General features: G+C 40.9%; 3 protein-coding genes across 3 annotated transcripts; 1 reads left to right on the top strand and 2 right to left on the bottom strand.

Moving 5' to 3' along the window:
- Positions 1–1565: 1565 nt before the first annotated feature.
- sp4 (sp4 transcription factor) lies at positions 1566–12344 on the top strand. Its single transcript, XM_022219297.2, has 7 exons — positions 1566–2178; positions 2464–2534; positions 3541–3891; positions 3989–5207; positions 5587–5785; positions 7011–7210; positions 9980–12344. The coding sequence occupies exons 1-7, from the start codon at positions 2172–2174 to the stop codon at positions 10249–10251; spliced, it is 2319 nt and encodes a 772-aa protein (XP_022074989.1). The 5' UTR covers positions 1566–2171; the 3' UTR covers positions 10252–12344.
- Positions 12345–14208: 1864 nt separating this feature from the next.
- Positions 14209–21219, bottom strand: cdca7b (cell division cycle associated 7b). Its single transcript, XM_051956150.1, has 10 exons — positions 21086–21219; positions 19232–19375; positions 19048–19145; positions 18502–18724; positions 18314–18376; positions 17672–17854; positions 17064–17219; positions 16818–16967; positions 15205–15341; positions 14209–14678 (listed from the first exon to the last, which is right to left on the bottom strand). Exons 1-10 carry the CDS (start codon positions 21125–21127, stop codon positions 14657–14659), a joined length of 1218 nt encoding a protein of 405 aa, XP_051812110.1. The 5' UTR covers positions 21128–21219; the 3' UTR covers positions 14209–14656.
- A 2758-nt stretch (positions 21220–23977) lies between these two features.
- Positions 23978–24813, bottom strand: LOC127536277 (echinoidin-like). The gene has a single exon (XM_051956153.1). The coding sequence runs from the start codon at positions 24727–24729 to the stop codon at positions 24232–24234; it is 498 nt and encodes a 165-aa protein (XP_051812113.1). The 5' UTR covers positions 24730–24813; the 3' UTR covers positions 23978–24231.
- Between the last annotated feature and the right edge of the window lie 1345 nt (positions 24814–26158).

The following is a 26158-nucleotide window of genomic DNA, read 5'->3' on the forward strand; positions in this document are numbered from 1 at the left end:
AGTGAGTTAGCTACTGCCACAGCATGCTAATATAACTGAGCAATATAAGCTTAAGCTGAAGGCAGCTTAGTAGCTAGTATTTCAGCAAGCTAATTAAAATATATTATAATTATTACTACATTATTAGTTTAACATAATGTCAGCTTGTTGACTTTTTAGACTGCTAATAATACATTTTTACTGCTGGTTAGCTTCTACGCTATTGTATTAGATGGTAATGTGTTTCAGAAATCTAAATTAGCATGGCTGAAGTTCTGAAAATCATTCATGTCCATGTGGGGCATATTCCCTCTAAAGTCCTACTCCTACATTTTCACATATTCCAGGAAAGGTTTTTGTTATTTTTGTTCAACGTAATAGGTAGCCCTCCACATGACTCTCATGCTGACAGTACATAAAAGCTTGTGTAAATCACACAGGTGTATTTTCCACCATCCCACCAGTAGCTGACTTCAATATTATTAGATTGGTAAGGTCACTATGATCCAAGAGTCAAGATTCAAGACGTTTATTTGTCACAAACCCAATTATATATTGTAGAATGTGCAGTGAAATGCATTGTGCACCTGTTCCAAACCAGAACAATAAGAATAATGAAATAAAATACACAAGAAATATGTATATATACATACATACACACACATATATACATACATACATACACACACACACACACACATACACACAGGTAGAAATGAACAAAATAAGCCTATACAGCTGACTAAAGATGTGGGGTTACTTTATTCTTATCATTTCGGTTTGGAACAGGTGCACAATGCATTTCACTGTGCATTATACTATGCATAATTGTGTTTGTGATAAGTAAAGGTCTTGGAACTTGATTCTGGGAAGGAAAAAACATAAATAAGGTAAATAAATCCAAAGTTTTCTTGATAAAATGCAAATACAAAGTTTTTCTTTCTCAGCTTTTTTGATCTGTTGTCCTCTGGAAGGCGTTACAGATGCATTAAAGCGAGGACAAACAGACTTTAAAACAGTTTCTTTCCAAGTGCCATCACCACACTGAACTCTCACAGCAAACAATATAGTGTAACTGTGCAAAACACACCACTGCCTCATTCGCTGTTATTTATATGCACTCCATTATTTATACTGTATATATGGAAATAGACTGTCTTCCCACTATCTTTAAGATTTCTTTGCACTGAAAAAGATCTCTGCAATCTCGTTATATATTGTACAATGACAATCAAGAATATTCTACATATTCTATTGCTGTTGTTATCATGGAGGCAACCTTGTAATATTTTTTAGGTAACAAATCGTTTTCCAACTAATTAAAACTAAATTATGTTTGTGTTCCTCTGAAACTGACACACATGACACACACCTCCCTTTCCCGGTCGCCCAACCCCCCATAACACCGAAGTCGCCGCCCTTCCCTCTCGCTCTCACACCAACATGACTACCAACAGCGGCGCTCCAACCAGACCGAGGCGCCGGGGCATCATGGGAGCTGTAGTCCGGTCCTCCCTATCCTGTTCGAGAAGGCGAGGCTTCACCAAAATACAACTCCCATCTCGACCCTCGCACGCCGAGCCCCGTCGTCCAATCTGAATATGTGGGAGGAGCGCGTCCGCCCACAAAAGCCACAGCTATCTCCCCATATCTCCCCCCTTAAAAAAATCAATTGTGCACGAAAAAAAAGGGGAACACGCTCAAAATACAAACACTGGTGACGGTTTGTTTTCGGTGCGCGACGGACGGCGACGAGGCGTCCGCACGTCGTGCGGCGAGAGAAACGGCGGTGACAGGCAGGGAAGCAGCGAGGAGGGTGTTGTCCTGATGCTTAAATGGAAGTGGGTGGGCCTCTACGGTCACACACTGCCAACTTCTCTGTGGATACCATCCTGACAAGCGCCAATTTGCTCGTTTATGGACTTTCTATCCGGTGAAAGAGACGCACAGCGGGGCAGCGAGGGGCCCGACGCACCGGGGGACGGTCACTGCGCTCCGTGTTATCCCCGTTATTTGGGGCTGCTTGATTGTGCCTGCGCTTGGCACCGCCCTTCCTGGCCGGTGGGTGGTTTCGTCAAACGGGCAGATCCGCCACGGCCCAGAGCCGAACATATAGGCCGTCCTCCGCCTCTGTACCCGGCCGGCCTTCTACCGTGAACTACACACTCTCCTTCTCGGTATATTAATGCGTTATGAGTGGTAGGTACCCTCCCCCCTCTCCGTCTCCACCCCTCTCTCCCTTCTCTCTATCCGTGTGACAGATAGGAGGATCCATGCCCCTTTTGATATTGATGATGAGGTTACTGGTTTCTCCTCTGCCTTTATTGATCACCTTTGTTGTGCTGTTTCTGCTCCATGCTCAGGTTTTGTTGACAGGACGTACACGGTGCTTGCTTCCTCTTGGACTTGCTCGCTGACACTCAGAGGGATGATATAATAACTGAAAATATTCCAACATTTGGCTCTCTTTTTTTTTTCTCGCAGACTCCAAGAAGGAATCATCTGGAACTGAAGGAGGGAAAGCATCTAAAAGGGGGAAAAGTTCTGGATCGCAGGTAATAAAGCAAAAGAAACGAGTTTGTTGTAGTTCATTACTTTTTGCTTTGCCTGTAGGCCAAAAATGTACTCCCTCCCTCTCAGCCAGCCAGCTAGCCAGACACCTCTGGGGGCGTTTCTCTGGTGAATTCCACTTCCTACTTCTGTGCAGCCCTGCTGAGAGCCAACCCAGAGCCTCATGAATAGGCTTATACGGCTGTCACACTTCAACCACTGCACTTTTGAATTGTCTCTTTGAATTCTGATTAAAACGATAGTGATAATTCCGCAAATGGCCGTATTTTAAAGACCTGCAGCTTTGGTATGTGGCTCTACAACTATGCAACTTCTATTTTTAGCAGGTTATAGAGGATGTACATATGTGTTGGGGATTATTTGCAGCCAGACAGTTATTCTTGAGCGCATCTTTTGTTGTTACATGTGTATGGCAGGCGTTGCTGCTGTGTTACTTTCCATGCTACTGTAGTTGTTAGAAAATCTAGGCTGTTTCCCGTGTGCTTTTGAGAGGTGTATAAGCATTAAAAATTTGCCTGCGACCTAGTTCCTTTGAAAGGGAGGAGAGAGAGAGAGAGAGAAGGCGGCATTTTCTTCCAGTGTTCTGAGAAAAGAGAAATGTGGTTCTCACACGCCCACCCACTCGCTTCCTGTAATACCGCCCACTTCCACTGACAGCTCTCTCTGTTTCTCTCAGCTTTTTGTGTTTCTTTTTTCTGCACCGTGTTTCTCCCCACCCCTTACTCTTATTCTTCCTCTTCTTCATTTTAAATTGTCCATTGTGTGAGCGTGCGTTACGATTCTTGCTCATCCCTTCCCCGTAGCTTTTTATACTCACATGTACTTTTTTGTTTGTGCGCGTATGTGAGCTCTCTCGTGTGTTTCCGTCTGCCTCTCACTCTGACTCGCTTCTTCGCCTCCTCTGCCTTGTCACTCCTGTTTAACCATTCCTCTCTCTGCCCCTCCCGTCCATCACTCTTCCACCCTTTTTCTGACTCTTGTCTCCTCCAGGATTCCTCTCAGCCCTCTCCGTTGGCTCTGCTGGCAGCCACCTGCAGTAAGATCGGAGGGCAGGGGGGAGTGGAAGGGGCCCAGGTCCAAGCAGGGGCCCAGCAGATCCAGGTTCAGGCTGGTCAGATCCAACTGCAGGCCGGTCAGCTCCAGGGTCAGATAGTGGTGGACGCAGCTGGGGGTCAGACCCTGGTGCCCCAGCAGCTGGAACTGGTCCCAGCTCAGTTCACGGGGAACGGCTGGCAGATCATTACATCGGCGCCTACTATGGCCAAGGAGAACGCCAGTCAACCTGTTGCTGTGACGGTGGCCACCACTTTGGCTAATGACAGCTCACCTGGTGGACGCAAGGTGAAGAAACAGATTGGGAAACAGTGGGTCACATTTTATTTTTTTATTGATTTTGACTTTTTACCTCTTTAACTGTATCGCTGCTCCTGTCCTGCAGGTGAAGGCAGTAGGTGGGACCAACAGTGTTGCAGCCAATCAGCAACAGCAGCAGCAACAGCAGCAGTTCCAGATCATCCAGGTTCAGAATCTGCCCAATGCTGGGGGCGGGGTCCAGTATCAGGTCATCCCTCATCTACAGACTGCAGATGGACAGCAGATCCACATCAGCCCCCCGACAGCCTCCATCGGGGCTTTACCTGAGCAGGTGCAGCTCATCCAGACCCCGAGTTCAGGCCAGACCCAGGCTATCCTGCAGCCAGCCAACCAGCAGACCATCCTGACAAGTACAGCCAATCAGACGGTCCCACTGCAGATCCGTCCTGCACAGTCTTTCCCGCTTCAGCTGCAAGCTCTACAAGGCTCCCAGACTCCTGTCATGACCACAGTACCCATCAACCTCGGAGGCATGACCCTGGCTTTACCTGTGATCAATAATGTTGGAGGGGGCGGGGCTGTGCAGCTCATCCAATCAGCAGATGGCACATTCTCTGTTGCTAATGGCAACCAGCTGGTGACAACAGCAGTGTCTGGGGCGGCTCCGGCTACAGCTGCAACCGCACAAGCAACAACAGTAGTACCTGAAGCCGACAGCGTGCCTGATGGGGCTCAAGTGGTTTCTGCTGGACCGGAGGGCGGATCAGCTGACATCCAAGTGCAGAGCAGTGAGGCAGACTCTCAAAGCCAGAACCAGGCCAACGGGCTGCAGAACCAGACAGATACAGCAGGAACCATACAGCAGGTGATCGTGGGCCAGGTGGGGCACCAGTTGGTGCAGCAGATCCAGCTGCAACCCCAGGCCCAGAGTCAGGGTCAGCCTCAGGGTCAGCAGCAACCTCAGCACATTCAGACTCTCCAGCTGGCCCCAGGTCAAACCCTGCAGCCCATTCAGGCCTTCCAGAACCCAGCCCAGGTCCTTATTCGTACGCCGACACTGTCACCCTCTGGGCAGATCACCTGGCAGACACTGCAGCTGCCCGGTGGCGTTTCACTGCAGGGTGGTCTCGGGACAGCTGTGCCACAGCAGCTCACGCTGGCCCCGGTGGCTGGTGGGACAGCAGTAGGGAGTGGAGGACTCGTCTCCCTGAGTGGAGCTCCCTTGACCTTGAGTGCAGCCCAGATCAACCCAGGATCAGGAGTACAGACGGTCAGCATTGCAGGACTGGGCACAGCTGGGGTTCAGGTGCAGGGTGTTCCCCTCACCATCACTGGTCTACAGGGTAAGGACACAATAAGAGCGACTGTGTGAATATAAATAAGTAGCCATAACACTGTACTGACCCATTCGCTTCCATAAAATGTGGTTATGTAGAGTGTTTGTGCAGACAGAACATTATGAGTCATAGTGGAAATATGAAGCTCTTATTTTTCATGCACACTAATTTATACATTTACCTTTCTAAGCTAAATCACATGGGAATGTCCTGTTCACTGTTCTGCTGAATAGTGTGTCAGACACTGTACTCGAGGCTGTTTGGGCTTTTGTTTGTTCAGCTTGCTCTGTTGTCATGTTTTCCTCAAACTGCACCACAGCCAACACATTGCTTGATTTGAATTACTGAGTTTGCACAGTTTCAATCATTTCCAATCACCTTTCAGGTCAGCCACAAGGTCAGGATGGGGTGAAAGTTCAGTCGTCTCCTGTGACTGTCACCGTTGGCAACGTGGCATCAGGTTCATCAATGAGTCCAGACCAGCTGGGCTCTGTTCAGAGTTCTTCAGACCAGGAGGGGCCGCCTAGCAAGAGGCTTCGACGTGTCGCCTGCTCTTGTCCCAACTGCAGGGATGGAGAAGGAAGGTACGGACAGATAGAGAAGATTGCATCAGAGCAGACTGAGGTTAAACATGCAGTCATTTAGGAGACTAGAGGTTGTGTCTAATTTTTTAAGGGACATAATTAGCGACATTGATCCAAACTGGAAGAAACTCAAAGAGAAAAATGGCTTTTTGTTGTCTTTTTGTGATTCCCTTGTGGAACATTTTGCAGTCTACAGATGGTCCACTACAGCGATAGTAAGTGAAAGGCCCTTCCGATCCAAATCCATAACATGTCCATGTAGTGTGTTTTACATGCTAGAAGGCCTATCGCGAAGAAGTAAGCAGTCAGCACCATGAAGCCTTGAAACTGTGATTCATCAATAACAGCCTGAGTCTCAGCATTCAGTGGGGCTTTCTGTATCAGCATTCTTCTTCAGTTTCCTGTTCAAATATTCAAGACTAAAATTCTCCAATTTTACAACTTGGCACTGCATAATCTACAGTCAGTTTACAGTGTTTGAACAAGGTCATGGGTGAGCTGGTATGCTTGAGCTGCAGCAAACAGGAAGTCATTCAGGCAAGACGTAATTTTCATGAAAAAATAACTTCTAAGTGTGTATTTTCGACACATAGTGATGAGTTTTTAGGGGCTTAATAAACAACCAGAGACTGACTTTAAAAAACAGGTTGGTCCTTCTTAAATTTACAATTATCCATCCACCTTCTATACACTTTTTAATCTTTTGTAGGGTTGCGGGGGGGCTGAGTCCATCCTGATTTGCTGACTTAGGTCAAAGACAGGCCTATTGCAGGATCTACAATCATACATTCAGATTTTACAAACCCATGTGTGCATTTTTTTTGATAATACTAAAATTATTTATTACAGTCATGTCCTGATGGACATCTAGTTTGTCAGATGAAAAGAACACTGTGTATTTTGTATCCTAAAGTGAGAGATCTGACCTCTCACCACAAGCACTTCAAACTGTAATGTGGAGCCGTCATCTAAAACATACACTGAGAACATTCAGAGACTAATCAACTGTGTTCTGACTTGTTGTGAAGAATTTTTTGTAAGTGTGCCGCCTGACAAAGCAGAGCTTGTTTAAGGTCAATTTATCTTAGCGTGTCTTGCTAAGATAATTTTTTTTACTAAAGATTATGAACCTGAACTCAAGTGCTGAAGCGAAATAAACAAAATTCATATTTGTTCTGTTCCGCTCATAACTTCCAGCTCACTCTAACTCAAGTGTACATTACAGGAACAGTGGAGACCCCACAAAGAAAAAACAGCACATCTGCCACATGGAGGGCTGTGGGAAGGTATACGGCAAGACATCCCACCTACGGGCCCACCTGCGCTGGCACACCGGTGAGAGGCCGTTTGTGTGTAACTGGATCTTCTGTGGCAAGAGGTTCACCCGCAGCGACGAGCTGCAGAGACACCGGAGAACACACACAGGTAGGAGAGATGTGTAAACAGGGATGTAGGTCAGCCTGGTCACACCGGTACAGTCGAGGTTTGCCTGAATTTGATCAAACTTGAATCCAGACTTGAGTAGCAAATTATTGTCATCATCATCTTCATCATCATCAGTCTTTGAAGGGTCGAAAAAATAATGAGAAAAATGAGGGATTGTTTTTTGTTTTGTTTGGCCAGCAATATAAAAGATGCCCCAAAAGATGAAATATTTACTTGCAGGAAGCAATGATGTAGAGTTACATCTAAGCCATTTTTGAAGGGTTGTTTGTATGAAAATGCTTCAAAAGATGCAATTTTGACAGTGATGTATGTCAGTGAAAAGCAGTGAATCCTATTCGACAGATTTGAACAATAGAATACTGGGCTTAGAAACAGACAATTATCAAAATAGTTGTGATTATTTTACGAGTTTCTGCTCCTTTCAAATCTGTAATTTAATAATAAACAGCTTTATGTTATTTTTTTTCCCTAAACGTATTTGTAATAATTATAGGCCTTTATGTAATTTAGTAATTTCCAGGTCTGGATAAATCTGGGGGAAAAAGAAAAGAGTATGAAAAAATATTTGTATTTCCACACTATTCTGCCCCCAGTTTGTTTTCTAAAATTCTGATTTTCTATAAATTACACATCATGCAAGCAGAATGTTTTTCATGGTGTTAGAAGCAGACGGCTAAAATGTTTACCGCTGCGTGAGAGACCGCGACCCGCAGCGAGCTTGATGCAGTCGAAAGCAAAGCAACAAATGTGGCTTGTGATTGAACATATACTCCTACACAGAGCTGCTCTACGGCTGCACGTCACAGCCTGCAAACCAGCTCTGCCCCAGAGCCTCTTAACTGCACCAAATCCGGACATCCGCACCCAAATTAGCTTGAAAGCAAGTGTGGCACAATCTTTGATTTGCATACATCACAAATAACTACTTATGAGGCTCGTCTGAACTTTAAAGAGTCATGCAGGGATGTAGTAAAAACTAAATAAACTACCTTTGCTGTATATGGAGATCATATTTTTATGGCTGTGTTGTCATCATTTCCATGGACACAGTGAATAACTAAGGGCACACACACTCCTATGGAAATTAAATCACTTAACTCTACAGCTAAGTTTTGCTCACTCAATTAGAAAAGGTTAAAAATATGTGGAGGGACCAATAATAGAATATTTTCAGATCAGAGTTCGATCCAATATTATCAGCCGATACTGGCCTGTCACAGATATATCAGTATATATTTTGCCTGATATGCACCCCATGTGAAAACTTCGTTTTTTAAATACTTTTTATTTACATAATGCAGAAAAAAGATGCTTGAAGTGTCACTCCATTCTGCTGGCATAAATACAAAAACTAATATTGGTATCAGCCCCAAAAATTCAGTATGGTTTGGGGTTTGGCGCTTTTTTCTTTTTGAACTCAGTATTTTGAGGTCAAATATGAGTACAGATGTCCTTGTATGGGGTAAGAACACTGACAATATAGTTTGGCATCAAAAATAGAATTAAAAACAAACAAACAAACAAAAAATGTCCTGAAAAAGGAAACATTGGAACTGAAATATTTGTATTTGACAAAATTGTATTGGCAGTGAAAAAACAATATGAGGCAGTGAAATAAGTTCCACTAAAAAATTGAAACAGTGTCACTTCTTTTTCAGTTTTTGGCTTGAGGGGAGGGGCCAGGAGCATCTGATTTACATATAATTTACATACCAAGGAGGTCGTCCTCCTCCTGACCTTCAGACAGGAGCCTGATATGAGTGACGTGAACTTTATTTCACAGATTACAAAACTATGCACCACTCTCTTTTACTTTTTTCTGTTGTGGAAAGACGTCTGGATTTTCTGGTTTCTTCACCAAAAGGAAAACACTCCAGAGAAGCCTAAAATCTTTCCACAAAAGAAAATATTACACACTGGTGCATAGTTTTGTAGTTTGTGAAATAAAACATCACTCATGTCAGGGTCTGATCGACAGGGTCGCAAGAAGGGCTAGCGTATTGATATGCAAATTAGATGTAAATTAGATCATTGCTCTTCCCTCAAACCCATCCCGTCAACAAAGCTGCGACACTAAAAAAAAAACTTTAAAAAATGAAGATTTTCCTTTAAAAGCACATCAAAATACAAAACAATATCAAAATTAATTAGATAAGGCAACTTTTTATATTTGTGTTTTATTTTTCAGTGTTTAATATGTTTTTTTCAATGCCAATACAGCATTTTCACATACAAATATTTCAGTTTCAATAATTCCTTTTTCTGTTTAGATTTTGTTTTCAATGGCAAATTTAATTTGTGATGCCCAACTTTAACTGTTACTGCTCTGGCTCCATATCTTTGTTGCTCCTTGTTTTAGATTTGCAATAAAATAAAGTCTCTGATAAAATGCTGTGCATTGAACTTGTCTGGGTTTGGTGTCCATTGATTTTTATCAGCTACAGTATCTACAGCTACAAAATTCTGGCTATTACGTATTTGGCAACAAATACCATACCTAAACAGGAAGTAACATCCATCATAACAGCTGGATTCTAAAACTATCTTTTTACATTAGAAATGTTCAACCATTGGCACTCAGAAATCAAAAATACCTAAAAAAAAATAAAAAAAATCTACCAAAAAGGCTAGAAAAGTGTAACCCAGTCGAAGCTTATTTTCTGTCACAATTGGGAACTACCTGTAGAAAACTGGAGGTCCTCATGATGACTCTTTTTTTTCTGTAATCCTTCATCTTCTGGCTTTCAGGAGAAAAGCGCTTCGAGTGTCCTGAATGCTCCAAGCGCTTCATGCGCAGCGACCACCTCTCGAAGCACATCAAGACCCATCAGAACAAGAAGAGCGGTGCTGCCGTGGCGATCATCACCACCGATGACATGGAGGAAGATGCCCCCGAAGGCCTGGGCGCCTCCCCCCAGATTGTGGCTGTAGCAACCCTCTCGCGTGACTCTGACCCCGCTACGCCCACCACCTCCAATCACCTGGAGGAAGAGGAGGAGGAAGAGGAGGAGTTTGAATAGGGCGACTGACTCCTGTTTCTTTGCGGAAGGCTGACTTCCTGTTTTCTTGGAGGTCTTTGCAGGGACTGTAAAGGTGATGACTTTTCCTTTTCTTTTTTTTCTTTTTAAATTTACATCATTTTAAAAATGTTGTTCAGTCATGACAAGGGACTCAAAAGAGACAGGATCATGCGATGAACAGAAACCGAAAAATATAAGCATCACAATCTAAAAAAATTTAAACTAACACATATAATAACAAAAAATTTAGTGTATGAAAGATTAGTTTGGCATTTATAAATTAATCTATAATAATTCCATGTGCTGTGGAGAAAGGAATGTAAGTAGATTAGCACAAGACAGGGGGACCTGCTGAATCTAAAACCATTGAGGGACATTTTCCTAATCGCAACAGAATCTAACTCTATGCACAAAGTTGTGTTCCTGTTTCCTACCTGTCAGACAGTGCTGAGGGTCAATCATGGTACAGGGCTGTTGAAGAGCAGCGACGGAGCAGCGGCAGTGTCGGGATGAAGCGTGTGTGAGGAAATATGTTCTGTGTGAGTGTGTGCTTGTGTTCCCACACTGACCTGCAGACCTACCTAATTTGAGTTCCTGGTTCAGGTTTAGTCCTCAGATCAGATTCAGGTGTTGAGTCCTTTGTCGACGAATAAACTGTTCTTGAAGGCGAAAGGGGGCTAATTCTAAAAGACAGAAAGTGTAGAGAGAGAAAAGAAAAAGCACATATGAAAAGATTTATTAAAAAAAATGCATTCCTATTGAGGCGCAGTGGCCATTAGACAAAAAAAAAAAAAAAAAGGTTTCTATAGAGAAAAACAATCTAGCTTTCTACAACTTTGTTTGTGTAGTGAAAGCAATACTATAATGACAATCCTAGTGAAACCATGTTTACATTGTCAGGGGAGGTTTTCTCTGTTAATAAAACAAGCCAGTTCGCGGTATAACGTTAGGGGGAGACATGGGAAAAGCAGCGCTGCCGTCTGAATCGAACTTTGTGGCTTCAACATCGCAGCTGCATGGTCGATCAGGTTGGAAACAATGAGGTTTGTTTTTCTGTCAGATGGCAGCACTGTCACCGATGTTGCTTTTTTTTTGCTTTCTGTGCTCTGGTGACGACCCCTCTCCACCTCTGACCCTGCTTACACGACCCCATGTACCGCAATTGCCTTAACACAAGCTGTTGTACAGAGGGAGCTTCAGAGCGAGGCGGGGGGAGAAAGAGGGGAGGCTCTCCTGCATTATTAGGGGGCGACGTGGAGAGCAGACCACAGCACAGGCAGGTAAAGAGAGCCGTGGGTGGGAGTAGTGGGTCGGGCTTTTTGCTATGTGGATATTCTGAGATGTTTCTGGTGGTGTTGCTCTGTGTTAGTTCAGTGCGTACATTCTTTTTAAATTAAAAGATAATTTTATTTTATAGGATTTATTAATTGTTTTACCCCCCCTCCTGTCCCCGAAGTATGTTAACACACAGGACCCCACTGTGTATGGCTAATTTATTATTTATCCTTGATTTGTAATATTTGCCTTTTGCTGGACTTGTATTTGTGTGCGTTGATTCTGAGGTTGTGTACAGCATGTTTCAGTTTTTCGCCGTAGTGCTGCTTCTTCTCTTCTTTACTCTTCGTGCTCGTTTTCTTTTTTTTCCTACGTCTGGCCATTGCTGTTCATTTCTTCTTCTTTTTTTTTTTCTCTTTGCGCCATAACGTGTTTTGGAGAAAAAATAAAGAAATAACAAAAAGAAGAAGGAAGCAAAAAAAAAAAAGCTACTATTTGTTTAAAGTTGAAAAAGGTTGATACCAAACGAAATTTAGATGTTTTTTGGTAATATTTTGTGTGACAACCAACTTTTTTTTTCTTTGATATTTTGTAGTGACATCTCATTTGTAAATCTTTTTCTAAAGATGTTCGTCTCCATGACATTTGATAATGGGTTTTTGCCAGGTTAGCCTCAAAGGCTCCAGTTTATTGATATTTTTAAAACTGGTTTGTACAAATGTGTTATGTCAATAAAAAAAAAGGAAAAAAAGACAACTTCAAGCAGAAAAGATGCTTTGCCTGCATAACACTTGACAATAAAGTGATTCTTAAAGCGAGTCTTACATTTCTCTCTCATGTTCTGGTATTTGTGTGTCTCAGTAAGACGGGAAGAGAAAATTCAGTCACCAAGTAACAACGGACGGATAACAATGTTTACACTCTGGCTGCACTGAAACACACAGTCGATAACTCCTCTTGTTACTGGCTATTCTCTCAGCTGTGTTGTGACAGCAGTGATGATGGAGTGTGGGCACTCCCTTTGGGAACAATTACTGCTCCCAGTTACTCTTTCTGTTGCCGATTGCATCCCAGTGGAGGCTGCAAAGATCAAACCTGTGACCTCTGAGTCGAAGGACAATCTGTTCCCACTCAACGACCTCACACTTGTTTGTTGGGACAGATAAGAGGAGTGTAAACTGTCAAAAACTTCAAAAAACATTGAAAAAAAATAACACCCTAAATGTAACTTAGCTGGGATCCAAGTGAGGCTTGTGAGAGTTCATCGCCAGGCCACTCTGTCAAGTTCACAAAAAGCATCACATAGTAGGCAGCTCACATACCTCTGACGTGTCTCTCCTTTGAAGCACTTCAAAAACACCCAAAATCTACAACCTCTCCCTGCACCCTCAGGTGCTTCTGTGGAGTTTTGTAGGTGAAGATTATTTTAATGTAATGAACTCTCAAAGCCTCAGAACAAAGAGATTTTTGATGTCCACGTATTTGTATCGTTCATTATGGATTTGACCAAGAACCCTTTGATGCACAACATGGGTCAAAAGCGACCCAAATCCAAGGAAAAATGGGTATCTCCTGACCAGCACTGGGCATCAAAGGGTTAAGAAAAAACCAAACCAACTCCAGAACCCAGAATGCAGGCATTCATCAGTGCATTGACATTTGAGTCTTGAATTAATCCAGTATCATTTTAAGGGCCTGGCTGTTGATTTTTAGTGTGTACATAAACTCAGAGTAATTTTTGAGTGTGCACTTAAAGAGCGACACTGATAATTAAGACATCAGTCACAAGATTAAAGCTTCACCAGACAGCTGTGGCATTTCTGTTTCTCACTCACACTGCATAATGGTACCTCACAAAGACCTGGTGACCTCGGGTTGACCTCTGAGTGTGCTTAGACTTCTGCCCTGCAGCAGATATCCCTGGTCATTACGTGATAAGTGGCTTCCACGTCACCTCAGGACGCAACAGTTCACCTGCACACCAGATACACAGCAGCTCCAAGTTCACACAATACTTGCTTGCTCAGGCTTGCCTGGAGCAACTTTTTCAATAACTTTGGTAAAGTGTAAAAGCTATGTATTCTTCCCTTAAATGTACAATAATGCTGGGATTATCCTTGCTCTGATTGCTGTGGTATAGAAGTCTGTACATGTATGTCTACAGAAAATCCTGTATAAAATTAGGTAAGCAATACTGCATAGCACCCGACATGGTGGTGCTTTTGTTATAGAAGTGGAATTTGTTGATGATTTCACAGCACTCAGTCAGAAAAAGCCAAAGCAGCTTTTCAGGGAGAAGAGGTGGCCGGGTCAGTCATCTGATCTGTTTGATTAAGCTGCAGCCCACTTGTTGAGTAAAGACAGAGACCCTACAACCAGCTGAGAAGATACAAAGTGTGTGGCGATACTGAGGAGTTCAAGTTTTCAGGAAGTCACTGATTTCGCACCAAATATTACATATGAAAATGCTGAGCTGTTCTGAACCTCTAAACTTTGGACACTCTTAAAAAGGCTGCATCTCAGTTGTTTCTACACTGATGAAAAGCTGAAGTTTAGCCCTTTAATCCAGTGTCCACTTTGGTATTTAAAGAAAATATACACGGAAAATCAGAGCCCACAGTTTTAAAACTCCCCAAAAACTTATGGTCTGGACTGCAATACAAAAAACATGGCAGCTTTTGCAGATTATGGCATTTATTTATTAACGTTGACAGTGAGCTGACAAAAATGCTGCAAAGTCATTCAACTTAAAAAAAAAAAGTAGTATGTATAAAAGCCTGCATCCACAGCACAGACATTAAAACATCACATCTGTCCCAGTGAACATAAAGATCAGATGCACCAAAGAAAATGTACAACTCAAAGCGAGTACTGGCTTAAAAAAAAAAAAAAAATCATCCCTGCATCTCATGCAGCCTTAAATCAGGATATACAAAACATATTAACATATGTGCCTCATGTTAAGGTGACAAAAAAAGGCAAGCTTTTGCTTTTGTCTAGGTTGATAAAAGGTTGATCTATACCTAAGAATGTGCATTAAAATTATTTCTACAGTACTGTGCAGCACCAGAACCTCCTCCAGTCACCAGCTGTCTGAGGAGGTTCTCCCCTCTGGTTCTTTCTGTGGACTTTACTGCAGCTCCTTCTGGATGCTGCAATGGAGAGAAAACAATACATGAACTCTTGATGCTGTGCGAATAATTCTTGGTGCGGCTGCAAATAGTTATTCTCATTCTTTAATTTATCAATAAACATTTCAATCTAAATACAAATCGCAATAATACAGAGCTAAAGATAAAATTGCTTGTTGTGTCCAACTTACTGTCCTCAGTCTAGAGATATTTAAACATCAATGACAAGAGAAGTAGAAAAGCAGCGGTTTATAGTTTACTAAATAGAATGTGAGACAATAAGATTTGTCAACAACAAGCGAGGCCTATTTAGAAATAGTGTGCTCACAAAACAATTCATCCCTTGATAAAGAAATATATTCATATTCATCCACAGAATTATGGTAGCTTAATTCTGCTAATTTAATGCTCAGTGCAGTATTGCGCAGTCGACCGTGCATATATTCTTCTTTACCAAATTCCTAAGTTTCTCATATCATGGTGGTTGTAGGGAGATTCAATTCCAGTCTGTAATATTAGAGTGTAAAATGACAAGGAGGTGACGTACCTCTCCAAATACTCATGGACGTTGTCGTGGCCATTGTAGCGAGCCAAACCTACCAGGATGCCGGTAGCACAGCGGCCCTCCTTCTTACGACACAGACTGCAGTTACACATCCCACGACAGATGGGACACGACCACGTCTACAAAGAGAAGGTCCAAATTCAAACCAAGTATTTGGACAGTTATTCAGTAATTGTTTGTCCTTCCGGTTTTGTGCTTCAGCGCGTTCAAACTGAAATCAAATATTGGACGGTGCATTCAAGTACCAAATCCCAACTTTCATTTGAGGAAAGCAAATAAAGAATGTAGCCAAATTTTTGTTGGAAACCACCAAACTATCATCGCTACGTTAGACTTTTGCTTTGATCTTAAGCAAGGCAAGAGCCAAGGCAGAGGTATGCTTTCAGTGCAGTTTGTTTATTTCTTTGTGTGTCAGCAAGTTTACTTTTTACTGAGTATTTTTATTTCTATTATATTTATTCTGTTGCTTTTATTTTTCCTGTTGCTGCTGCTACAAGTGTTTATTTATAATTCCCAGAGATGAGTTGAACACAGTTTCGCTGTACCTGAATGTATCATGAAAATGAAGTTCATTCATTCATTAAAGGACACACAATCAGGACAAATTTTATGAGCGTCAGTGGAGAGGTGGAGTATGGGTACCGGTAAATGAAGAACCTGTTAAATTTTGGTGCAGATCAGAGTCATTTGGGGGGAAAAAAAGAAAAAAAGCTAGGGCATTTGCCACAGTGGAGGACTGTGTTCTCAGGATGCCCTTCTAGTTTTCATTACTAAAATATATCTCTCTCAACTAGCAATCAAATCTGAGCCACATGTTGTGTATCAACCAAGGTTGGAATGACTCACAGCCACCCAAGAAACACTGCATAATGTTTTGTAATGAATGTATGTTAGTCTCGTGTTTAAACACAAACTCGGTTGACTGCCTGCCTACTTAATGCTTGAATTTACTTTCACTTTGTTTGATTAAGTCTGTAAAATAAATGGCAAATTGATCTGCTCACCCTTAATAGACTCCATTAGAAAATATTATTGAATTCAGATTTTATGTATTCTAAGAATAAAAAAGTCACTAGTTTTCAAACACCAGCTAACAGGAAAAAGTGAAAAAAATATTCTATTGTTTTATTTTAGTTCTGGCTTGGACATGGCATCTTCATGTACATGTTGATTGCATAGTATGTATGAAATCCTGTATTTTCCTGTAATAAAGTTGAAGTTTCTGTAGATGGTGCTGTTTGCTTTATTTATTTAGCTACGCTGGTTCCCACTGCTTCTGTTCACTACTCAGCTGAGCTTCTGTTTAAAACAGCTGACCAATTCTGTACTGGTATTCTAAATAATGTGTTCTAAGAACTTTGCAAAGTCCAACATGACAGGAGGGTGACAATCATGCAGGACTATTTCATGTGCACACCGATTTTCATTTTTAAATCTGTAACTTGTCATACTTTATGAAATTAAGATGTAGCGACTTTTAACAGCTTTGTTTTTGCCTGTTATCACTTCAGTCTCTGAAGAAACAACATTCACCTCACGTTTAGAAAACCGCTCTCATTGAGTGAAATGTTTAACATCTGTGTATTAGCACTGACCGGGTCGAGAAGCACAGTGCATACATCCTCTCCATAGCGGTTCTTCAGACACGGTCCACAGAACTGGCCCTTGGCGCCCACACAGAAACCACTGCGACACACTGTTTTAGTGTCCAGAGTCTTCTGTCTGCACTGGTGACATGAGCTGCCCTGGAAGAAAACACACAAACTGTAAAAAAAAAAAAAAAAAAAAAAAGGACTAATTTAGGAAAGCTGATAATATAAGACAGTTGCAACAGCACTCACGTTCTCCTTGTCCCAGATCTTGTCTTTGCTGCGGTACGCTATGTTGTCCAGGTCCTCCTTGGTGATCTCATCGACTGATTTCACGATATACTGACTCCTCCTGGAAGTGTAGCTCTTCCTCTTTTTTGGCCTCTCTCCAATATGATCTTCATCCACCTGATAATTACAACCATTACATTGCAGGTAAAGTCAAGAGAGTACAAATATAAGGTTGGAATAAAACCTCACTGGGGATACGGCAAAATTTTAAGCATGAGTTCCTAATGGCGATTTCTTGTGAGTTTAATTGGATTTGGGAGACTTGTAGAAAGACAACTGCAAAGAAAGTTGACTGGATGTCATGAGTGGCCATGTGACTTCACTTCAAGATCTGCCAAACATATAATATTTGGCTAATAAGAATGTCAGCCCAAAAGTCTGGTATGAGATGTAATAATTTAGCAGTATATAATAGAAGTATACAGTACAGTTTACTCAGTCCAGATGACAATTAAATAAATTCTTAATAACATCATGCAGTTCCCCCTTTCCTCTTCTCTTCACATCCATTAAGGCTGCATATGTGGACATGGTGGTACACAGAATGAAGTGTGAGTTGCACGTCGTACCTCCACCAGCCTCTTAATATCTACAGTCCTGGGGCTTCTGCGATTGAGCGGCTCACTCTTTTCCTCAACTGCAAAGTTCTCAGGGGGACGAGCCTTTCGGGATGGGTTCCTCCTTTCTGCCCCAACTTCTTGTTCAAACTTGCGTTTTCGTGGTGTTGTTTTAATTGACGTTCGTTTCTTCTTCTGCAGATAGAAAGCAAAGACCATGTTTGCATTTAAGAACGGTAAAAATAGTCTCTGTAAAATCTTGCTACTCAAAACCTGCACATGTACACATTTAAACATACAGTGCGAAACCTTTGTCTCCCCCCTCTGGCAGTGAGAGTAATTGCAGAAACACTGTTGAAAGCAAGCGTGTCCTCAGTGTTGGTCGCTTTCTTTTTATACCTTTCAATGAATGTCAAGTTTCCTGCTTATTTGGAACATCAAACTTTTCTTGTGTCCTAAAGCTGCAAATGTTCTTCTTACGCAGTTTGAATGTGACTATGGCAAACCTTTTTGTAAAAACTGTCAAATCAATGAGCTGTAATGTAACGTTAACGGCGATAAGAGACATTTTATGTTCTGTTTATTTCCAGCTCCATGCATATTAATTTTTATGTTATATGGTTATGAGAAACTGATGTTGGCAGGAATACTCACTGAAGGGGTGGTGGGCAGGGTCAGGTCAGCCATGGTGCTCAGATCAGCAAACAGCTTAGCCAGCTGAAAAACAGCAGCAGAGAAAAACAAAGTCAAGGAAAAGAAAGCAGCTCATATATTTTAGGAATATAGATCACACACACATTCAAAATGTAGAGAAAACACAAGAAGGTGAAAGCGTTCATTACCATAGCCTTATTTTCCTGGATATTCTTGTCTCGTTTCTTTAGGCTCTGAGATGGGACGTCCTCTTTATCTTTCTCTTCCTGATCTTTCTTCTCCTTATCTTGCTTCTGCTTCATTATCTTCCTTCCCGTGGATCTCTGTGAAGGAGGATTTTGTTTGACTGGCTTTTTGGCACTTCTTTTTTGTGAATCCTGTTTGGGGGATGACAATCTTTTGACTGGAAACCTGAAGAGGAAAAGTTTTAGGAAAAAAAAAAGCATAATTCAGTCACTGAAGAATCAACACAGCCGTCATGAAACAGGCAGGCGTTTCCTTAAGATCCCTGTACAGTTGTGAAAAAGAACAAACACACTGCCAAACAAGCTGAATGTGTTATGAATGAATTTAAAAAAATGTTAAATAATAGTGCATTTATATTTCTGCCTCATCAGGATTCAAGGTAATCACAATCATGATTGAAGAGTGGTAAAAAGTACAATTTTATGCTTATGTTCTTTCTTTCTAACTTCTTTCAATCAGTTACTGCTCATCTACTCATTCACACACACCTCAGGGCTACTAAAAGACTCCTCCTCTTTGGTGGTGAGGCCTCCTCGCCATCAGAGTAGAAGCCTGTGTCCACATCACTGTCCTCTGAATCCATCAGCTGCCAGACAGAAAAAGCAGGTTGATGCTTTGGCTGCAATATCACAAATACTTGTACAGAGTAACACTGCATGAAATAATTCATACCTTGTTCTTCAGCTGTTTATTAAAACTTTCTCTTCCCTCTTCTTCCTCATCTTCGCTGAAACCTTGAAACTCCTCCTCGCTGTCCGACTGGCTGAACAGATGAGCCAGCTCGGCCGTTATAAACTTGGATTTGAAACATGGAGCCTGTTAGCAGAAATATCAAGCATCAAATTAATGTTGGTTTGGTAAAACAGATTGCATGTAGTCCAGTGTTATCATCACAACACCAAAACTAAAAGTATGAATTCAACCAATAAATATGTAAAGGTTATTAAAAATGAGAATATATTGTTTTTCTTAAGAATGCGCATTCACACCAGATATCAGAGTGACACATGAGAAGCGCTACTTGATGTATCATTGATTAGTCAGAGGTTAACTGCATGCTCATTACTTTCATCAGTTTTTACATCTTACACCAGAGGGAGTTCCACTCCACCAGTGGACATCCTTCACCACTAACAAAATTAATTTTGTTCAGCTATGCCACTACAACAGGGTGCCAGAATCACCAGCGTTGAGGCTGGCTGTCCCTGATATAAACTTCCCTTCTTTTATTTTATCAAACTAAAGTCCACAACACCCTTATCAGCACAGTCCTACTGAAACATGGCAGCACATTTAAAACCAATGACAAGGTGAAGTGGAAAAGGAACACACACTTAACTCCTGTGTTCTGCAGATACTAGCTTGACTTCCTCATTGTTTGGGGTCCCACAGACGCTACTGCTGTTTGTGTAACAGATAAATAAATCATACAAAACTCATTTTTTTTCCTGTGGGCAGTGTTCATTGTGTTAACACGACTACAAACATCAACAGAGATGTAGAGCATACAGATTTGGAAATAGTTATTTGACTACTGTGAATACTGTTTTCTGCCTCATCCTTTGCAGTTCTTAATGAAGCCATACTGACACTGTTTTGCTGTTTTGTTTTGTTTTTTAGAATCTCTCTTTATTAACCACCACGATGGCCGTCTTCACAACCTCCGGGCATTGTTGGGTGACCATTTAGCTTGGATTATTTCTTGACTTTACATATGTAAAATAACAATAATGCAAAAATAATGGTGACCACAAAAAAATGTTTTAGCCATCGAGTGCAAATTTGAATTTCTTTACCGCTCATTTCAGTACAGTATATCTTTAAACATATTTTACTGCATGTATTGAAAATTTGTAAGACATTTTCATGAGTGTAAATTTCTCCTAGCAGGCTTTATGAACATGACATTGGTTCAAAATGACCTTTTAAGCAGTTACCACAAAACTTGGACATATCATATCATATTGGACAACTCAGTGGTAAGTAGTTTTTGTTGGCATGCCTTTATGGAGGTGAAACCACATTTTTCAGGCCCTTTCTCAGTTTTTCACTACTATAAGAGAGGATATAATATCCAAACGGGTGAAACTGAGGTATGTTGTGTGTATTCCATGTCCCATATATCTGTTGAAACATCCCCTCCAGCTTCAGGGGTGCTGACCTCTGACATTACAGGAACTTTATGAACCTACCAAGCTCCTGGACAAAACACTGAAGCGACAATCATTCAGTCAGACATTAACGTTTCGGCATTAACCCAAAATGTGCCTTGACGGCGACGCTTATGTGTAAACTCACTGGTTAACCAGGTCAAAATAAAGACGGAATACCACCTTGAATTAGCTTAAAAGCACAACCAACAGTCACTTTGTTTAGAAAATACATCCCGTTTTTATAGACTCACGTCGACCAAACCGACAAAGGCAGCCCGAACAGTGCTCATTTTGGCACAGTGTGACTTTTTCTCACCGTAAACTCCGACAGGGGCAATAAAAACACATTTTCACGCCCTGCTCAGCCGCTTACCTTTGACGTGAGAGTCATTTTTGTCCTTTTTCCGTCGAACATAAGGTTTTATCTCGTAGCATGAAACACAGCGAGTACAGAGGTGGATTTAAAAGTTAACCACTGGAGAAGTCCGCTAAGCACAAAAGTAGGGGTGTTGTCGTCGGGGGACTTATAGAGAAATGCAAAGTCCTGTGAAGTAGCTGTAAATAAGAGACTCCAATGAGGATTTTCTGAATTAAAAACACCTTCACTGGCTTGCAGATAAGGTTTGGGAGCTTCACACTCTTTTTAGAAATATCCTTTCTTCTACTTCCCCCCTTGTACTCACAATGGTGCAGTCCGAGCTTTCGCGCGAAAACGACATCTCTATATGTGGGCGTGGCCCGAGGCTCTTGTGAATGAAGGTTCCTAATACATAGAGATATTGTGAAGGTAAAATGCATTTTTTTTCTTTATTAATGAAGGAGAAAATTATTTTGCCAGGTATTGTTCGCTAAAACAAAATCACATAGCATATAAAATGTAGTGCCCAATAGAAAAGCAATAGGATACAAGTATGATACATTACTGAAATTAACAACTGGAGCAGAAAAGTAATGAGCACTAATGGCAATGATTCTGAGGTAGTTAAATAATGTCACGCACAATAATGAAATATTGCACATAAAATCAAAGCGCAAGAAATTGAAATATTGCACCTGCCTGAAAAAGGAAATGCTGCACATTGTATGACATGCTGTACATTAAAATGAAATATTGCACATGCTACTGAAACTGGTATTGCACGAACTGTTGAGAAAAGTAATACTGCAAATTAAATTGATGCTATTGTTCAGATTTAAGTGTCCCATGTTTCAGCTGTCATTCCTGCAGAACTGGGAGGAGTAATGAAGTCTGATAACTACTGTTATTTTAATTCTTTTTTATTATTTTTAATGCTTATTTGTCAGGGACGATACATACAACATTGCCACAAAAAAGGGAAAATGTGATGTACATAAGACATCTGGCTTCGGCTAATTTGCAGTCTGAAAGTAGTTTCAGTAAAATACAGCAGTTATTACAGTTTTGAGCTACTTGTGCTTTACCTGAATGTTTATTTCATCCTCCAGTTATTTACTCTATGACATTTTACATGTAAATGTTGCCTTTTTTCCCATCAGCTGACATTCAGTGGAGGAAGGTAACTAAGTACATTTACTCAAGTGCTAGAAAAAGTCCTTGAGGGGACTTACCACTGCAACACTGTTTTAGGCTCAGTTAAAGCCAAAAATCATAAGCTTCCAACAAACTGATTGTTACACAGCACCTGCATCCCTCCAAGCCTGTGTGTCTAGCATCCTCTGTTTCTGCTTCATCTTTCTCGGTTGTTCAGTTGTCAGAAGCCTGCTGGGTAAAAGACTCATCGGGATTACTGCAAGATTAAAGGGGTTTGCGGCATCTGGACACCACATCGCTGCATTCTCGAGTCTAAACAACCGCTGGCCATACCTCCCCTCCACATGCACACACAGCACATGGCAGGGAGTGCTTACCACTTCATGTCACACTTCATGCCAGGGAGAACGAGCAGAGCTGAGAACAAGGCAGCTCTTTTTAAATTGCCAACTCAACGCTTTACGCCTAGAAGCAGTAAGTTAAGTGCACTGAGAGGCATTGGCTTTGCACAGGACATACTGTTGTTCACTCTTTGTAGTGTACTTTGCCATATAACCTCTCCCATAACCTCCCCCAGCTCATCCTCCCAGTCTGTCCTAATCTTCATTCAAGATGAACTCTTGAGGGAGGCTATGTGGTCATTTATTCTTGAGATGAGGCTGTTGGAATTAAAAGAGATTTTTAACATATCAATCAGCAATAACATATCACATATCAGTAATAATAGGAAGGTTTGGGAGCGCTAAGTCACACTGTAGTTTTGGTTGCTGAAGTATTTCTAAGAGCAATCTTGGGTTCTAACCATGCCAGAAAAATGAAGTGAAAGCTTTATTAACAGATTTGAAAAGGGATTTAGGAAGAAAAAGTGGAATACTTTGAAATAAATACAAGAATATGGAAAAGAAAGACATTTTAATACAATTAACTTTACCTTCTAAGGAGAAGCAAAATGTTTTTCATTTCTTTAGATGTGATTTAACTTTCTCCAGCAGAGGGAGAAAGTTATCTTCTTATAGGTTTTGCATATCTCGTGTAACATGAACACATCATTTAAATTAATCATTCTGTATTATTGTTTGGAATAAACATACAAATGCCCACTGGGAGAGTTTGACTGAAAAAACTATCATTCAAAGAGCAACAAAAACAACGGGTTAGAGTTAGTCCCTTTGTATTAACAGTTGTTGAACTTTGGTATGTTGTTCAAGAAAGCCCTAGTGTTTGTTAGAATAATAATAATATAATATTTTTTGCACCATGTTAATGCTCAACAAGATAATCATAGTATCAGACACAAACTAGACCAGAGAGAGGACAGAAAAATGAAAACAGTCAATATCATAGATTTGTTTACTAAATAAATGAGTTTGTCTTGCTGCAGCTTCGATTTCTGTTCAGTCCAAGGTACCTTCTTCAGATAGCATTCCTAATTAAAGCTTCTCTGTTTCTTAATATGTTTCTGTTTTAAAATGATCATGTCAACACACAGAGCAGAACAGAGAATGTTTGCTCTGTGCTGCCTGTACAATATTTTTCACTGTGTCTCTAATGCATTCTCCTCAAATCTCTTCATCATAAAGGTCCTCCTTGCATTGCTCCACAAATCATTCAGTATTAGTTTAATTGATGCTTTGTAAGCTGTTCTAAAGACAATAAATAAAACTGTTTAATGTGATGGTGTTATAAATATTTCAGTTGATTCAATTAATGTCATATCTGATATGAATTCAAGTTCACGACAGAAAACGTTCATTGTTTTTCATCTGCTGATCACATTTATTATCACAGAATAACTCATTTTGTAGCTTTGCAAAGTAAAACATGAAAAAACACAAGTTGTTTGAACATTGTTGTTTCTTCTACATCTATGCAAATCTATATGGCTCAGTGAAGAAAAAACTTGATTTTCAGATAACTCAGATGCTATTTCCTTCAACACAGCTTGAAAATTCTTTGTATTAGTGTCCAATTATGATGAAAATTAATGTTCATGAAATGACTTTTCTTCATCTTGCAGTTTTCTCAGGTGTCAAGGAGAATGCACAAACAGCAGGGCATGAAGATGTACAATACTCGTCATTCCATCTGAAAGACGGGCCGGAGCTCTGTCCACAGTGTACCATAGTTCCAAATCCGTCTGGTTCTCCTGTGTTCCAAAAGTCAAAGTTGACTTCAGATCCATCAGACCACGTGAATGTGCCTTCATGAAAGAGGTCATTCAATCCGATCCAGATGGGTTTTGCTGAATAATCAAAACTGCTGATCAGGGAATTGACAAAATTCTGTTCATCAGCACTGTGGATAGACACCAGGTGGGCTCCCTGTGACACACAGTAGAACTCTGCAATAGCCCAGGTCATAGTTGTAGCGATGTACTTGTAGCAGCGGCCATTGAAGCTGAACCAGAATTGGGGACAGCTGCCTCGCTGTAGCTTCACACTCTGGTCATCTGAAGGAATCACAGCACCCAGAGCCAGACCGAACAAGAAGAGGAGCAAAATCATGATGGAGTTTATAGTGTCTTAATATGAGGAGACGTCAGTGTCTTGCTGCAGATTCTCAGCACAGTTAGATGTCTCTGAGAACGAGAGAGATAGGTGACAGCTGCTTTCTTTTATATCCTTCAGAGAGGGTGTTCACTGTTGACGTGATCTGATTGGCAGAAACTTTCAGTTGTGGACACCTGCACAGTATCTTAACATGAACCAAGAAAAACAGTATCAGTTCATCTGAAGATGCAACAAAAAACCCACAAGAATTTAATTTTCTGACACTGACAGTTTTGTGTAGTTTTTAAAACTATTTTTTGCAAAAGATAACACCAAGTTCACAATGCAAGAGAGGACAAGTTGGCTTTGTACCGTTATAATGTTGCTGATTTTTAATTGCATGCCTCTGTTTGGTATGTTTTTTATCTATTGGTTGGAAATTTAAAAAAAAAAAACACATTGAACTAAAAATGCGAAAAATAGAAGCATTTGAAGAGTTTATTTTCAAAAACAGATAACTCCGTTTGAATAAATTTTCAGAAAACTTTTTTTATTGTTTACTTGAGATAATATCAATCAAACTGAAGTTGTGTGGATTTGACTCAGTAGAAAAATACATGACAAAATAGAGAAAAAAATATATTCTTGTTATTATTATCATTATGATCTCAAGTAAAGACTAAAAAAAGAGTTTTCTGAAAATGTATAAAATGGATTTACCTGTTTTTGAAAATGAACTCTTCATTTATAAGCTTTGTGGTGATGTTCAGGTGATCCAGAGGGCTTGTTAGGCTTTATTTAGCCTTCTGTGTGGCTGGGAGTAAGTGAAACGTTTGCCAAATACATTTAACCAATCAGGTCATGCCAACAGTGCAGACAGTCTCTCTGAAGCACATCAAAGGATTTAATCTGTCACCGTTAGGATCCTGATCCTGATCCAGCAGTGCGGATCAACTCTGTTTCTGTGATCATAATAACACAAAGCCAGCTTATTCTCTCTTGCATTGTGAACTTTGTGTTGTTTTGTTATATCATGCAAATTAATTTTGAAAAACACTACTTTTATTTTAAAATGTAACATTCAATACTCATGACAATGGTTGTTCAAAAGGACTGCATTCAGTCTTGTGATTACTGACAATGTGTCTTTGGGCAAAACATTGAAATAGTAGTTGGTCCTGAAGCAGGCCAGTGTCATCAGTGAGTTAAGCAACAACATGAAGCGCTTTGGAAGCGCTAAGGTGAAAGAAAAGGTATTATGAGTACAGTTGTCACGGCTGGTCCTGGTGAGGGAAAACTCAAGTGCAGACACTAGTGAGGACGAGGAAACCAGAGACTCAGTGATAAAGGTGTTTATTTAAAGAATGTGAAAATCACCAGGTGCACAATTTTATACAAGGATGGATAGCAGGTAAAATAAACAAGACAGGAGAGTGAACTGCGG

Source organism: Acanthochromis polyacanthus, chromosome 11 (genome assembly GCF_021347895.1).
Source record: "Acanthochromis polyacanthus isolate Apoly-LR-REF ecotype Palm Island chromosome 11, KAUST_Apoly_ChrSc, whole genome shotgun sequence".
NCBI classification, from domain to species: Eukaryota; Metazoa; Chordata; class Actinopteri; family Pomacentridae; genus Acanthochromis; species Acanthochromis polyacanthus.